This window comes from Phalaenopsis equestris, unplaced genomic scaffold (genome assembly GCF_001263595.1).
Source record: "Phalaenopsis equestris unplaced genomic scaffold, ASM126359v1 Scaffold000755, whole genome shotgun sequence".
Taxonomy (NCBI): Eukaryota; Viridiplantae; Streptophyta; class Magnoliopsida; order Asparagales; family Orchidaceae; genus Phalaenopsis; species Phalaenopsis equestris.
Window position 1 is genome coordinate 147,193 of NW_018165195.1, and position 17,053 is coordinate 164,245.

Below are 17,053 nucleotides of genomic sequence, written 5' to 3' on the forward strand. Positions count from 1 at the left end.
CACATGTGTTGTAAACATCATTATAATATAAATTATATATATATATATATATATATATATATATTAAATAAAAGAACATCTCATGGCTCTCTACGCGTTAATTAAAAGAGAAGTTACAAAATACGATAGGGAAAGTGGATCCCCAACTAAAGCAAAAAGAAAAAATAATAAGGTTCTTGGGGTTCCACTTTCCACAATACAACTCCATACAAAGAAAAAGAAAAAGAGCAAAAGGTACAGTATACCCAAAAATACATTTATCCCAAAAAGTATACGAAACAAAATAATATACCCAAAGTTGACATGTACACAGGTGCACCAAAATAATCAGCCGTCGTGGAAAGCAAAAGGAGAAGCAAAGACCGTACGACTGTGCTTGAAAGAAGATAAAACAATCAATCATCCCCCGGAGATATTCAGAAACTTGCAATCTTCCCAAACAAAATATCCTGCATAAAACAAACACGAGACGGTACGAGACAATCCGACAAGAATGCATATGATCATAACTTGCAATAGAGTCATGCAGAAAGACCACCAAAACGAGAGAGCAGGTAAAACAGTGCTGAAATAACACCCACACACCCTTAGCCTGCCCAGAAAGGAGCAGAAAACCAAAATTTCTATAGCAGGAAGCCCCAGCCGAAGCTGAAGCCTCAAAATCAAACTAGAACCTGATGTCCAAACCGAAAAGAGATAGGAGAAAAGCAGTGGCATACCACATACACAGTATCAAACTCCACCCAACCTGATGTCCAAACCGAAAAGAGATAGCAGTCGAAAGAGTGGCAAACCGCAGCAAAGCCCACCCAACCAAACAAAAAAGAGACATAAGAGAGCAAGTCTCAAACAAACTATCAAAAGCCAAGGTTTGAAAACACAAAATCCATATAGCCTAAAGCAAAAAAAAAACCCAGCCGAACCAAATAAAGCATAAAAAACCCAACTAAATTCTGATAAATGGAGTTTCAAGCAAGTCCCCTGTAAGAAGAATATAGAGCTGCTGAAAGGGAGAGATCTCACTTACAAGCTCATTAGCTTCCTTGCCCATACGGGCTAACCAATTCGCAGGAGAGTTGTCTTCTTTATGGATGCAAGACAATTATATATTCAAGTTGTATCTTTGTATAATATCCCACACTTCATTCATAGTGGGAATCAAATCCCACCAAGGCTTAGAAACCTTATCGAACACATCAATAAGGATTTGAGAGTCCGTCTCCAAAATTATGTTATATAATTTGAGGCGAGTAACAACTTGTAAAGTCAACAGAAAAGTCCAACATTCAGCCTCAACGAGAGAGAAGGCCAAAATAGGAAAAGCAAAGAAAAATAAACAATGCCCGGAATGGTTCCGTAGAACCCCACCCACACCAGCCGCATTGGGAATCCAGCTACAATCAAAATTGAACTTGACCCAATCCAAAGTTGGGGTTGCCATCTAAAGAAGATGGCCTTCATACCCCACCCAGACCGATCAGCATTACCAGGTAAGCAAAGAACACGACAAGATCGATGGAAATGGGCTATAATGTTAGAAGCGGTAATAGAAGGAGCAGACATAGTATTGCCATATTTAGCATCATTTCTCGCCGCCCATATGAACCAAAGAGGCATAAGGGGAAACCAAAACAACTTCTTATCCACCTGAGCTGCATCCCTCCAAACCTTAAGAAAATCAGCAATCGATGAGAGTTCAACCATTTGATAGCAAAATGGTTGCCCAAAATGTTCCAAGTATTAGCAGCAAATGGACAAAGAAAGAAAATGTGTGTAACCGATTCAGAATCTCTTTTACATAAATAGCATTGGGATGTCAATTTCAATCCTTTAAGCTTCATTTCAAAATATCATCCAGAGGAAGCATTTGGAGAAAGAACCTCCATACGAAGAACGAGAAGGATAGAGAAATAAGCCTGTTTCAAATAACTTGCCCCATCTCCAATCAGTATTCTGATAAAGGTTAGTATAAAGCATTTTAGTGGGAGATAAGGATCCAATAGCTTTCCACAGAGGACGATCCTTGGTGGTAGGCTTCAGAGTAATTATAGATATTTTAGTAGCTTGCGCACCAAAAACATAGTTTAATTTATTGACATCCAATTATCATTAAGCCACAAATCAGAGAGAATCAGATCATTCGAAAACTCGTGCTGTAACGGGAGATTTAAAATCTCCCTGACCCCACTGGTCATGCCAGGCCGAGATTTGGCCCTCACCGATATCCCAAAACATAAATTTTGAAGTTGTCTCTCTAGCCTTAATAATTGCTTTCCAAATCTTAGAATCGCCCACTTTCCATTGAACCAATGTCGGGTGATGATGAGAACAATATTTGTGATACAAAAAATTGGCCCATAAGGAGTCTTTCGAACGAAATTTAAACCACAACTTATACATGTTAATCTCAGAGATTTGATTAAGACTTTTAATCCCCAAACCACCAGCCTTCATAGGCATACAAATTTTATTAAAAGAAGACCAATGCTTCCTTGACTGACTTCCAGACCAAGGAAAACAATTAAAGATCCTCTCTAATGTGAGCTGAGTATTCTTCTTAAGATTAAGAATTTGCAATGCATACATAGCAATGCTGATTAAGACACTTTTGAGCAAAATGAGGCGGCCACCATTGAATAGAAAAATATTTCTCTAATCCTTAATTTTGGATTTGATTTTCGCAACAACAACATCATCATATTGAATTTGCTTCTGACGACCTCTTAACAAATAAACACCAAGATACTGGAAAGGAAGAGTAGATGAGTGACACCCAGTGAAGGAGAAAGCCCAAGAAGCAACAGATCGATTAACATTCTTGCCGAAGTAAAGATTACATTTATCCTTGCTAAAAATTAATCCGGAAGTTTGTTGGAACTCCTCAAGATAAAACTGATTATTACAATCATCCCGTATGAAATTTATAATATGATCTGACATCAAAATCGGCATGCTTTTTCAAAAAAAAATTAGGGTAAACACAATTTTTCTTTAATAATTCAAATAAGTAACAAGAATACAAAGATAAACACCTACAATTCAAGAGGTAGGCGATCTCTCCCAATTCCCATAATTTGAGAGTTAGGAAATCTCTCTCAAACTCTAAACCTAAAACTCACAATTCAATCTCATGCATAACCCTAATCGTAGACATAACAAACATATTTATACCCAACAATAATAGTAATAAAAAATTAAATTGCCCTAAGGTGTACAAAAGACAAATTTGCTCTTAGGTTAGGCGCCAACGTAACAACACTCCCCCCATGATACCTTGTCTTCAGGGTGGGGAAAAGTTAGTGTTCCTCATCCCCCATAGCTCTCTCTATTTCGTCATTCTCTACCTTCTCATCGTGCACTATGAGAACTTGTAATTTTCAATCCTTGCAACGGTGTTTTGGGATATACTTCTCATCACACCGAAAACATACTCTTGACTCACTTCTCCCAAATTTGTCTCTATAAGACGTTTCAGTGTCGCTCCCGGTTGTGGCCCATGCAGCCTCCCCCTGGACTTCCACTGTTTGAGCTTTTGGTATCATCATGGTTGTAGCAGTTCGGTACAACGTATCTATATTGCTCATGCTAGCCTTTTTCATTTGATTCTTGCCCTCTACCATCTAAGCTAGCTCCATTGTCTCCCTCAATCCTCGCAGTCTCAATTGTTGAAGCGATGCCCATATATTGGGTTTTAGGCCCTTCATGAAATTTCTCTCAGTCCTGCTTCAAAAATTCCCTCAGCCATCCCGACAATAGCTTAAATCTCTCCCTATATTCAATGATAATCCCCTCCTAAGTCAAAGCATAGAATTGTTCGTGTAGTTCTCTTTTCTAAATTGCTCGGAAACGTTCCATAAAATAATCATTGAATTCCTCCCACGAATGGATTGGATTTCTAGCCTCCCTCTATTGAAACCAGCCTAGAGCTTTTCCTTCCAAGCATAACCCTACAGTTATGAGATTCTCCTATCCATCTAGCCCATTAACCGCGAAGTATCACTCCGTCGGATACACCCACCAATGTGCATCTTCCCCCTCAAAGATCGGCATCTTCAATTTCCTAATTCTAACATCTCCATCCCAACTTCCACTTCATCTGTTGTTTCACCCATGTAACGAAAATAAAACTCTCTTCTTCGATTGTAGTCATATCTCATCCATGCTTCTCTCATTTCTTCTCTGTGCTCCTCTATACCTCTTGCATAATCTCTTCTCCATATTTTGGCCCAACAGCCTCCATTAAAAATCTCTAATCCACCCCCACTTGGAGCCCTTGGAGGCAGTTCGTGATGGTGGATGTTTTATTCATATTCCTCACGTTCGATCTCTTTTCCTTTAGATTTTTCAAAGTGAGTCATCGACGGGGTCATGGATTGCATCTCAATGAGCATCTTTATTAGACCTAGGCATTGGGCAAGCGGCCAGATGGGCTCTTCATAAGCCCGCTTCGAAGGGGCAGGCTTGGCTATGAAAAATTAAAATTTTGTGCGGCTCCACCTGGCTCGAGCCTACTTTGACTTAGTCAAGGCTCAAATGAGTCTGACCCGCCCATTGATCGGTCTCATAAATATATTTCACGATTGCAAGCTTTTGAGATGATTAATTTTCACATCCTATCTCTTATATATCTAGCTATAAATTTTATCTTTTATATTAATAACAAATAAATATTTATATCACATAAAAATTATTAATTTTAATCATTTTTTAAATAGAAATACAACTTTCTTGCATATATAAAATGGCAAATATGTAAAAATTGAAGTTCAGGTGCTAGATATGTAATTAAATAAAAATTGATGAGTTTTATTTGTATTTTTTTTTGCGGTATTTTGCTCAACTCATTTGTATTTGCATATAGAGATGTTCTCAATTTAAAATCTTACATATTTCATATGTATACACTTGCTATTAAATTCACTCAAACGTATAAGAAAAATTCTTATATATAAAATCAATTAAAATTTTTTGTCGGACATCCTTTCATGTTTCAAACGTTCACATTACATAATTTTTTAATATTTTAAATCAACAACAAGATTTGAGAGAAAATGTTAAAAGATTTTATTATTTATTTATTTTTTGGTATAAAAAATCACTTTTCTTTTAAAGCCCATGGAGGTCTGCGGGCCGGCATGACCTATTTAGTGGGCAGACCTGGCTATGAAATTATAAATAGAATCTGGGCTCAAGCCCAGCCCGAACCCGCTTTAACTAATCAAAGCTCTAATAAGCCCGGTCTGCCCAACACTCAGTTCTACTCTTTATCATCTCTTGAATTTCCCTCATGCTCTCAAATCAGTCCTCCATTCGATTCTTCATAGAAAAAAAACTATCCTCTATGGTGGCAAACATTTTTTCATCCCAGATTTGATTTGTTTGATCACCTCCTTAATTTCTTCTTTAAATCATCTATTTTCTTAATTGTCATTCCTCTCAGATTTTTTTATCAAAAAATTGAATTATTCTACGTTGAAATTCGTCGTATACTTCCAGATGAGATAAATCGAGTGACTGTTCAGCAAGTCAGTGATCCAAGATCATTCCAATCTGATTGTAGCTTCTCAAGTAGCTTCAATCGTGACTGCATGGTGGTTGCGGCCTCGTCTCCCCAACTAGTTGAGAATCGTGATTGTTCCGAGCGAGAAGAGCTGGAATAAGAGAAAGATGGGAGTTACAGAACGTAACAAGAGAAAGTTGGGAGTTTCGCGTCTTTGTATGTCGCTTTCCAATTGTTGCCTTCCCAGGTAGCTCTGATGGCAACTGTATAGGGCAGACAACACGAGAAAAAGAGAAAAAAGGGAATTTCGAGTCTCTGAATGCCACGATCCCGTAGTTGCTTCGCAGCTAGCTTGGTCATGACTGCATCTCGAGGTCAGATCAGAAGGAGAAAAGCTACGGCTCGTCAATGTGAGCCGCAATCTCATAGTAGTAGCCCTAATGGCAAATGTTTCGTGTGAGTATGGAGCGGAAAGAGGTGATTTTTGGATCAAGGTATGTCGTGATTATTCCCAATTAGCTCCAATCACGACTATTTCGCTAAGTGAAGCCACAAAATCGTCTGCATGTTGCGATCCTTCCCCACATTGCAACCCAGATAAATTAAATCACAACTATCACGCCATCTCCTGCTGAGATGTCTTCGTTGCCTTCTTCGTGTAACGATCTTGAGCGATGTTTCCCATAAATCTTGCTCCGATACCAATTTGATACAATCCGACATTAAAATCGGCATACTTTTTCACAAAAATTAGGAAAAACACAATTTTTCTTCAATAATTCAAACAACTCAACAAGAATATAAAAATAAACACCTACAATTCGAGAGGTAGGCGATCTCTCCCAATTCCTACAATTTGAGAGGTAGAAAGTCTCTCTCAAACCATAAATCTAAGACTCACAATTCAATCTCATGCATAACCCTAACCCTAGATATAACAAGTCTGTTTATACCCAACAATAAAAATAATAAAAGACTCAATTTCCCAAAAGTGTACAAAAGACAAATTTGTCCTTAATCTAGGTGCCAATATAACAATTTTCGTCCTCAAAATTTATAAACTTCAAATCAACTAATTATTATGCAGATGAAACAGCGATGACAAAAGTCTATTTCTTGTTAACTAAAGCATATATGATAAATTCAACAGTTGACACCATGTTATTCAACTGAATAATCCCCAAACATCTGAATCATAATAATATAGCTAGCATAACACTCGACTTCTAAAATGAAAATACAGAATAACACTCAACAGATAACTAACATGACATCCCAATGACAAATCACTCTTTAAACTCTACCAGCATCAACATTAGTAACAACAAGTTATTCAGCTCTTGATGAGTTAAGGAATAGACACTTCGTAGAATGTTCTGCCTTGGTTGCTACTTACGAGTTATAGTACCCCATCGTTTGTTGAACAATATCGCAAGAAAAGCTAACTTTACTCCTACCATACGGAATGACTATATACTAATCAAGTTATTTACTAAATAATGGTATAAACACCAATAAATTGAATCAATGAACTAAAATGTTAGTATATTCAAACATAGCCATGGCAAAAAGAAAAAAAAGTGTTCCAACAATTTGAAGATATGCATGCAGTCTTCATTCAGTTTATCCCATCAATTAACGATGATTAGTTGAAAATAAAACTAGAGCATAACAAGCATGTGAAAAGCAGATTTGAATTCAATTTAATTTGATATTTCAATTTAATCTGATACTTTTTTATTTTAATTAAATATATTTAAATAAGATCAGATTCATTGTCAATTCATTGGCAACTAGCTTAGCATCTTATGATCGCAATCTTCTCCCTCATTTTTGCTTGCATAAGTCTTGAAGCCAACAATCAGTTCTACTCTCTCTTTTGTATTCTATTATATCACAATCATAATTGTCTTCCAAACAGTAAATATTTTTAGTTTATCCATCTGTTTATTAGCTGTAACCACTCATGCATCCTTCCCGTGATTCATGTTTCATCCGGCGCAACGTCAATTTTATGGCAAGGGCTACAATTTTAAAAAGAATGAATAACTTAACTCTGACCATTTCTAAAAGTGGCTCATCTGTAACCCAGACATTATAATTTTAATGGAAAGAGATATAATTTTAGATGGCATTGTTGTCTCCTATGATCTAGCACTTCAATTCTACTATCCAAATTATAATTTTCCTATTTGTAATGAGAGCATATCGAAATAATCTTTTTGAACAACCTAGCTAACTATACAGATGTTTTACTATAAGCTTATGTTGGTAGAATAGCTAATTATTTTTAATTTGTTGTCCATATGGGTAAAATAGGAAGGTGAGGGCAGCAGCAATTTGTCTGTATTGCTATTTTCGCTTTGGCATTTTTCAGCCAAATATTGCACCACGAATTTTTCATATCTTAGATTTGGATTTCTAATATTGAGATTGATTTTCAACATTAGAATTGTTGACTTGGAGAGACTCCATGTTAAAGGGCCTATCAGACTCAAAAAGAGTAAACCATTAATTTCTCTAAAGATAGAAAATTAAATTGAGAAGTACAGGGAAAAATAAAAGCTTTTATGACTGAATTTAATCCTATTGTTTTTCCTGAAAAGATAAAAAATTCTGCATAAGTAGGCGGAGAAACAATTAAAAAATAGAAAGAAAGAAATCAATAAATTTGTCTACAATTTTAAAGTCAAAATTTAATCACATGAAATAAAAAGACTACAAAAAGGGGAACAAGAATTATTTTTCTTAATCATTAGATCTCCCTAGAAAGGAATGATGTCCATAAATTGTTGGAGTATTGTAGATGAAAAACTTGCTATCTATAGATTGCTAGATTATTGTCCACGGATTGTTGAATAATTATAGAAGCAACTTTTGCTCACAAATTTGAAGATTGTGATAAAAACTACTTTAATAAAAAATAACAAACCTAGAGGTAAAAATTGCATCCTTAGAGTAATCATGAAATATAAAATATAGAATATAACATAGAGAGGATATGAAAATGAAGCAACTAGGTACAAAAATAAAGAATCAGCATACTATAACTACATAAGAAAGGAATCAAACAATGGACAAACCTTCTGCACACAAACATTTGAATCTAATGATAATGTATTGCTATTAAGTGCATTTCAGGACCTTTCAGCAAAAATACATATTCAGAGTATATTTGTTTGCATTTTCTATTTGGTAAGCAAGTGTAGGTTTTTAATGATGTGTTTTGGCACCTGCCCAGCGAAAATCAAAAGGCTAAACACACTTTTCAAAAGCTTATTTCTCATAGTAAAAAACTTTCTTCCATATGATAACATTTCCGAAAGATTTAACTGAAGCAACATTTAAAAAAAAACTAAGCAATAAAAAAGTCACATTCATAAAAAGAAATTATTTAGCCTCCGTCTTTTAGATATTAACAGAATATAGAGTTCAAAAAAAATTCCTTCACGCTGCCCTTCTTGCCATATTTTGGACATAAATGATCTTTTAGTACTTTAAGGCTCATCCCAAGCTGAAAAATCCTCAATTTCAATTGCAAAACCACTCACATGAAACTCATACCAAACCCTTTGGTGGAAGCTTCCACCTCATCTGTTTAAATTTGTTCTCAAAACATAGTGACAAGCTTACATTCTCATCAAGGTGTAGTGGTTGATGTTCTTATCCCGGATAGCCCTTTGGTGGTGATAACTTCATAATTTGTTGATATTATCATAAAGATTACTTCGCAAGTTCTTGAATTACCTCGACCTCCTCCCATTGGTGAATAGAACGATGATAATTTATCACAACAGATTTTTAACTCTGAATGGAGCATTCAGTGTATCAATTCTCAAGTGGATAAAAAAAATCACTTTTATACCATGAGGAAAAGAAATCATAATAATATGCATCGACAACTTCCAATTTCCATGAACATCAATCTTCAAGCTAGAAGACCTAGACAATCTTTGTACAACTAATGCAAGTTTTTTTTTTTTTTTGCTATCACATTTCTTGATAAATGCCTTTGATGTGCCCTGTTTATCTAGTTAAAATATTTTGGCTCTATAAAAATTAAAAAAAAAACTTTGGGTTCATATGATTGAATCGATACCTTGTTTTAACACAGATAAAACCATAAAAAATAGGGAATGCCACAAAAATACCAAGCTCAAAGCATTAATTATCACGAGATCCTAACTGTACAAAGCTAAAAAAGAATTAAACAATGTACCTCGTATGAATGAATACCGTTACTCCTGAATTGAAGTAATTGAAGTGCAGAAGTTAGCTGTAATTCCAGGTGCTGCAAATTTACGGAAATTTCACTTTTGAGACTTCCCTGGTCATTATCATAAGGGCAATTGTTTCCACTACTTGTTCCAGGCGCCAATTGACCCCCTGATACATTTTTCTTCTCCATTTCTATTAAATGGCGGCTAGCAAACTTGAGGTTTGATTCCCTTCGGTCTTCCTCAAAAACAATTTCAGCAGCTGCGTATCAAAGGGAGTCATTTAAAGCATAACAGATAAAGGACAACTGTTTCCGAGAAAAGCTACCTTCAAAATTAGACAGAGGATCTCCTGACCTTTGAATACTCCATGCTCTCCATGAACCAGGTTTAGAGTTGTTATTGGTATTCATTAAAGATCCGTGATGAGAATTTTGGACGCTCGAGTAAAGATGTAAACCTTCTCCAAGGTTTGATGAGTCACATATTCTGGTACTTTCAATGCTTCCAACTGCACTATCAAGGAATTCAAAAACGTAAATTTAATGCTAACTTAACAAAAAAGAGAAATCAAAATGATTAGCATAAAAGACTATCCCCAGATGGGGATGAAAGTTATCTATTGCTAGAAACGATACAAAAAATAAAAGAAATAAATGAACTCTTTAATAAGATTTAACAAAGGTACAGACCTAGAAAAACTAGGTAACACATTGCTAATTATAATAAGAGACTTAGACAAGAATGAGGATGGTAACATTATTAAGAAAGTTAAAACTACATAATAGATGGCTAAACTATAATACATTCCAAAACTAATAAAAATGTCAAGCCGACCCATCCAAAACCAAGGCTTTCTAGACATGAAACATTTTTTATATTTCCAGATACTTCTGACACAATATCAGACATTTCACGACATACAGTAATAAAAAAGTGACCACAGTTAACCGTACTTGGAACAATATCTAGAAATATTGTGATTTCTTTAATTGAATTAGGATGTACCTTGATTTCAATTAATACATTATAAGTTATGAAATACAATGTAGCCAAATCACACTCCCCTGTCAGATTCCATAGATTTCAATTCAGATATTTAATAATGATACCGGAACTAGGTAAGAAATTAACGGCAACAAATTTTATTAGTACTGAAATTAGGGTTACAACACGACTCAAACGGAAATAAAAAATACAATAATAGACTAATCACCGGTTATGGTTGTAGGAAGAGATCCATAAACGGTAGTGGAGTCGGCGAGGTGGTAGGGGAAGGCGGGGACGGTCAGGTGGCTGTTTGGTAGGTTGGAACGGTGTTTGGTGGGTTGTATGTGAGCTGGACAATAAGGGTTGTTGTAGGGAAGGGTGGCAGGATTTGGGTAGATGATTTGGAGGGTTGGGCAGCCTAGGTGGTTGTAGGGAGGAGGGCGGGTGCTGGAATGAGGGGGTTGGATGGTTGGACAACAGGTTATGGTGGGAGTAGAGGTGCGGTAGAGCTGTGGAGGAAGATGGGGGTGATCGGCGGCTAGGGAAGAGGTAGGCGAAGGGGACAAGGAGAAGATAGGAGGAGATTGGAATGATACAACACCACCTCGGAGCATAATAAAGATGGAGCACCACCTATCGTCGGATACAACCCTAGCTAAAAGGAAAAGGACTCCACACAAGAAGTCAGAAAACAAACACAGCCAAAAACTGAACCTTACAAACAGAAAATTGTAATTTATAGACTCCCATCAGAGAAAAATAGGAAAGAAATAAAAAACGAAACTCCCACACAAAAGGAATGGGTGGGGAGGCAAGAAGAATCTAGAAAAATAGCCATTAGAACTTCCTATAAGAAGAGCAACACCAAAGAAAAGGTGGCAATCCCGCTTATTCTAGTGATCGACTTCGCGAGTCGCGATTTTTCCCGCAGTCTGGTTTGCGAGGTTTCTGGCCAACCGGCTAGCATTTTTTATGCACCTCGCTCTAGGGACGCTTTCAGCGCCCGTACCAGCGGAGTTTTTAAGTATGTGCATCAAATAATTTCTAGAGAGAGAAATCCTTTGATTAAATGAATAAATATAGGATCAGTTTGGAGCAGCTTTGTCAAAAAGTTGTTGCAGGGAAGTTGTGTATCTATTTGTCTTGTGTAGAGGTACAACAGTTGTAACTTTCTACCCATGTATTGTTGTGTTGTTTATAACAAAACCAGTCCGAGTTTTAGTTTATATGAATGAAAACAGAAATTAGATTCAAACTTCCCCAAGAAACTCATTAGTTCGAATATTACAACCAAAAGTTGATATCTCATTAAACTTTGAATAACAAAACAAATAAATTTAAAAGCAAAACCATTAAAACGATAATAATATTATCATGATATTAAATTTGAAATACAGAAGATCAATTTCCCCAAAATAGGTTGCAGTATATATGCATATATACTCCAACATTATCAGGTTGTAGTATATATGCATGAAAACCAAAATTTGATTCAAATTCCCCATAAAATTCATAACTTCTAATATTACAACTAAAAATTGATATCTCACTAAAGAGTGAGTAACCTAACAAGCAAAGTTAAAATTAAAACTATTAAAATAACAATTAACATTGTCATGATATTGAATTTGAAATACAAAAGATCAACTTCACGAGATAATTCCTTCTCCAAAAAAATTCTCCAGGCCTGAACATTATCTGAGTTGGAATCGTTAAATTGATCAGCCCACCTAAATTCACTGCTCTATTCCTTAGACACCTGTAAATTTTTTTCTCATAGGTATACTTCTGCCATGAAGTATGTAGAGAATACTACGGTCCATAGTAACAGTACAAGACTATAGAGACACCGCAAGACCTCAAACTCATATTTTCTAAAAGTTTAAAATCACAAACCACAAAAAGTTAGACACAACATTAGGTAAACTGATGAGTAATAGAAACACACAATTAAAGTTTTATAAAGTTGTGAGGTTTCAGAGCAGAAAGGATTAACCCACAAAAAATTATTCACTGCAAGAAGACAGAAGACCTTTAAAAAAAAGTATCTTAGTTGTCTTTAAATCATGTAATATTAAAGCATATCACCACAAATGTCATCCAAAAAAGCCCACATATCAAAATCCAAAGCAACATATAAGTCATTCTGAAGAACCTCTAAGATCATATATCTCATCATAGACCTCGAAATAAAAAAAAAATGCAAATATATAAATATGTTAAACCCCTTGTTGCCTGGGAGGCCACCATAAGAGAAAAAAATACATGCAGGATGAATGGAAAAATAATTTGCATCAAATTGAGATCCCAGATGAACATCATTACATAAAGCGTCATTATAATAAAAATTAAGTATTTTCAAGTGACATTATACATAAATAAAGAAAAAGTGGCATAAAATATTTTTCACTCATTAATTACTGCATTTATAGTTTGTTCTCTCAACTTCATCTCTTCAACACATTCCCCATCCTGGGTATAGGACTCGGGTAAATCACATTCAACTTATGATATTGAATGCCCTAGGCAATATTCATATGTTTCAGTAAGAACATATGGCTAATCTTCATTTGCAATATTGAAATCCAAATCACTACATGAAGTATGTCGACGAATGTAATTGTGGAGAGTCATTATAGCGACCACAACATTAATTTGTTTGTTGAAAGGATATGTGGGCATATCTTAAAAAATATTTTTTTTCCAAACCCCAAATGTCCTCTCAATAACACCATATAAGAATGAGTATCTCTCGTTAAATATCTTCTTTCTGCCTCGAGCTACATTGTTGGTTCTTTTAAAATCAAAAATGTGATATTTTGTGTATCAGGATAAGATTTGAGATACTCTCTTTGTAACGAATATTTGGTATCAACCAAATAACATTTATATGTTATAAGTATAGTAATTAGTATTGTACTGAAAGTATTAATTCATTTATTCATATTCAAGCTAACTTGGATATGGCTTTGAAAATTTGCATTTTTAAGTTCCTGTAGTAAATTTAAAATTGTGACTATCATGCGTATTGTCTTCTCATTTGTAAAGGCATGCAATTCGCATTAAAATAAAATTAAAAGGTATAAAAGAGAGTTATAGAAGTTACACAAAAGGTGCAGTGTGGTTGGCCTCATTCACCAACACACTCAAAAAAATTTGGTCATACAGTCATAACATTGTGTTAGTGAACTACAACATCCAATATGCAATTTTTTGACTTGGGCATACGTGCATTCACATGTGTTTCATCAATTGTTCCAATACAATCCTAATTCATTTGTGTAAAATAATGGAATTATGTACAAGTACATTTTAAAAAAGATGAACACAAGAATCTACCTTAACATATGACATATAACATTCATCTTGAGAAATCTCTACAGGGGTGTTTTGGAATGTAGGGTCTTTAGGTATGACAATTTTTTATGATAAATTGATTAGAGCATCCAAACTAACCTAAAAAATATCTATAAATTGTTTATTATGAATGTTGGAATCACTTCATGGCTTCTCTTATAGGCTCATTTTCTGATAAGAAATATAAGGTTATAGCTAACACATCTCTTGAAGTCATCCAATACGAGTCATGAAGTCTATGATTTTTGTGCAGTTTTTCTAAGAAATCAATAAATATGGTATTTTTATACGGAACATGTTAAATCTTATTGGATAACCCAGAAGCAACTCCTCAACCTATTTGTCGCCAATGTAAATGGATGTCATGCAAGGAGTGCGAGCGATATATGAGTTGTAATACTGATTACATTAAGCATAATGCAAATATGACTTTTCTTTTATGCATCATGTCATTCATTGTTGATATAGCTAAAACATATAAATAACATTGAAGTAGCAAGTAATACCCCAAAAAAAATCATGATAATGAAACTTCCAAAAGTAATGAAAGATTATAGCACTGGTACATTAAAAAAATGTCCTAAACCTATATCAATCAAACATAAAGAAGTCCAAAAATAACATAAGAATCATATATTCCGATAAGGTGTCATCGACATGAAGAAATCTCTCCTAGTCAGATCTTTTAACAATTTCATCGAAAATAAGTGAAACTGCATGTCCGTAAATTTCTGAAGTTTCTTCTAGTATTCTCATTACTTCAAAAATATAAGTTGCATATTATGTGTTAGGCTCATAGGTGCATGAAGCAACTAATTGTGAAATCTGACTTCTAATGAAAACAACATAATCTTTTTTTTCTCAACTCTAGAACCTTTGGAACGACTAGTGGGTTCAACTTCATTTAAAACAAATTAGACCTTAAATAAACAGTTTGCTCGGCATCTACATGTCTGTTGGTGTGCACTCTCGCTTGGTGCTCAACCATGATCATCTGTGGCCACGACTCCACCAAATATTACATCGAACTTCTTTTAGAGTTAAGGGTTAATGCCACTAAACTTGAACATTTTGGCATTTGGCATGCCCTACAAATTAACTGATAATTTAATATGTCGATGTAAATAAAATTGATATTAAAAAAATGGAAAACATCACACGTCTAATAAATTTTTACCTCTAATCTCTCAGCCTACTATTCTTCCTAAGCATCAATGGTTCGCTTTAATTCTTTCTATTTTTCTCCAATCATTTTAAATCGATCCCTTTATTTTTCGATTACATTATAACATATTCTCTTCCAGTGTTTTCCTTGAATTTTTTTATAGTATTATGTCACTCTTTCTTGTTAAAATAAGTGGTACGTCTATTTTCCAATTTTATATTTTTTTAGACAGAGATCGCAAAATATTAATTTTACGCCTTTATCCCACAAAGCAGGCGAACTGATTTATGTTGTCTTAGCCATCACGACTAGCATTAAAAGAACAAAACGACATAAATGTTTATAAACAAACAATAAAAAAATTTAACTTATGAAAACACACACCAACACATCACCACCACCACACCATTACCACCAACAAAACATCACCAACACCACCACTATCACCACCACAACATTGCCACCACACACCACCACCACCACACAACTACCACCATCACACAATTACCACCAACAGAACACCACCACACCATTACCACCAACACAACACTACCACCGCCACCACACAATCACCACCTCACATCACGATCACCACACAATTACCACTAACACAACAACACCACTACCACGGCATTACCACCAACACAACACCGCCACCACTACCACTGATTTCTTTTTATTTATCTCCTAATTGTTCACTTTACTTGGTATCTTATTATAAGGTTAGCTTAAATTAATATCATTTTCTCACTTTTATAATAAACATGGGAGCTCATGAGCCGTCTCAAGCTTGTAGACTTAAGCTCAAGCTTGAACTTGATAAAATTAATCAAGCTCAAGCTCAAGCCGAGAGTGGCTCGAGCTCAAATCGACTCAGACTCATTTACACCCTACCACCAACACATTACCACCACTTTTACACCAGAGATAGCCTTTAGCAGCAGCCCAAAGATAGTAGTTTTTGACAAATAAAGACATTTGGAAATATTGACCGGCCATCAAAAATTTCATAAAAAAAATAAAGATAGCATCTTTTTTACTCTCTCATGCACGCAACCTACCCAAAAAGCAATTTTGACAATAATGAAATTTGATAATATTGCTGCCTTTTGAAATCTTTTTTTTTTTTGTACTTTCTATAAAACCAAAATGACATTAAGGGGTTTCTGGTTGCAAATAGGATTTAGTTAGATTTAAATCTTGTAAATCCGGATTTATAAAATCTTGAAGGAGTTAAATCCTGGAAACTGTTTGTGAAGCAAGATTTACTATGATCTTTTTTGTCGTTTGGCAGGATTGAGCATAAATCCTGATTAAAACTGGCAACCAAACAACCCCCAACAAGTGTTCATGATTCTTCATAAGCTCATATAGCATGAATTTCAAGAAGAAAGAGATTTATTGCATCCTGAACCTCCCCTTTCATAGGATCTAAGGAAACACGAGCCAAACCATAAACATAGAATCGCATAAAAAAATGTTCCAAATCCCTTCTTTCAAGCATAGCAAATGAAATGCAAAATCTCCAAAAAAGTTCGCATAAAAATCGAAAATGAAAATCAGTGGGATTGTTGCCCAAACCACACACTGAAAAGAGCAAAGTCACCAAGGCAAAGAATTAAGGGTGATAGCGGAGGAAGAAGGAGATCAAAGGAACCAAATGTTGGGTTTCCCTCGCCACACGTGTCTGTCGGCACAAAAAAGAGAAAGGAAAAGATTGTTTGGGGGGTCGCCCGTAAGAAGCTGTCGGTCGCCAGAATCGAAATCATGTCACCCGCTTCGAAAGGACTTCTTAATTTACGTATATATATATATATATATATA

General features: G+C 35.1%; 1 protein-coding gene across 1 annotated transcript in view; it reads right to left on the reverse strand.

The window, feature by feature from the left end:
- LOC110030725 overlaps positions 1 to 17,053 on the reverse strand; it is a 61,674-nt gene that overhangs the window by 31,155 nt on the left and 13,466 nt on the right. The window contains exons 3-4 of the mRNA XM_020733610.1: positions 10,046 to 10,228; positions 9,720 to 9,979 (exon numbers count right to left, since the gene is read on the reverse strand). Coding sequence (XP_020589269.1) covers positions 9,720 to 9,979; positions 10,046 to 10,228 — 443 coding nt within the window. The remainder of the gene's footprint in view (positions 1 to 9,719; positions 9,980 to 10,045; positions 10,229 to 17,053) is intronic.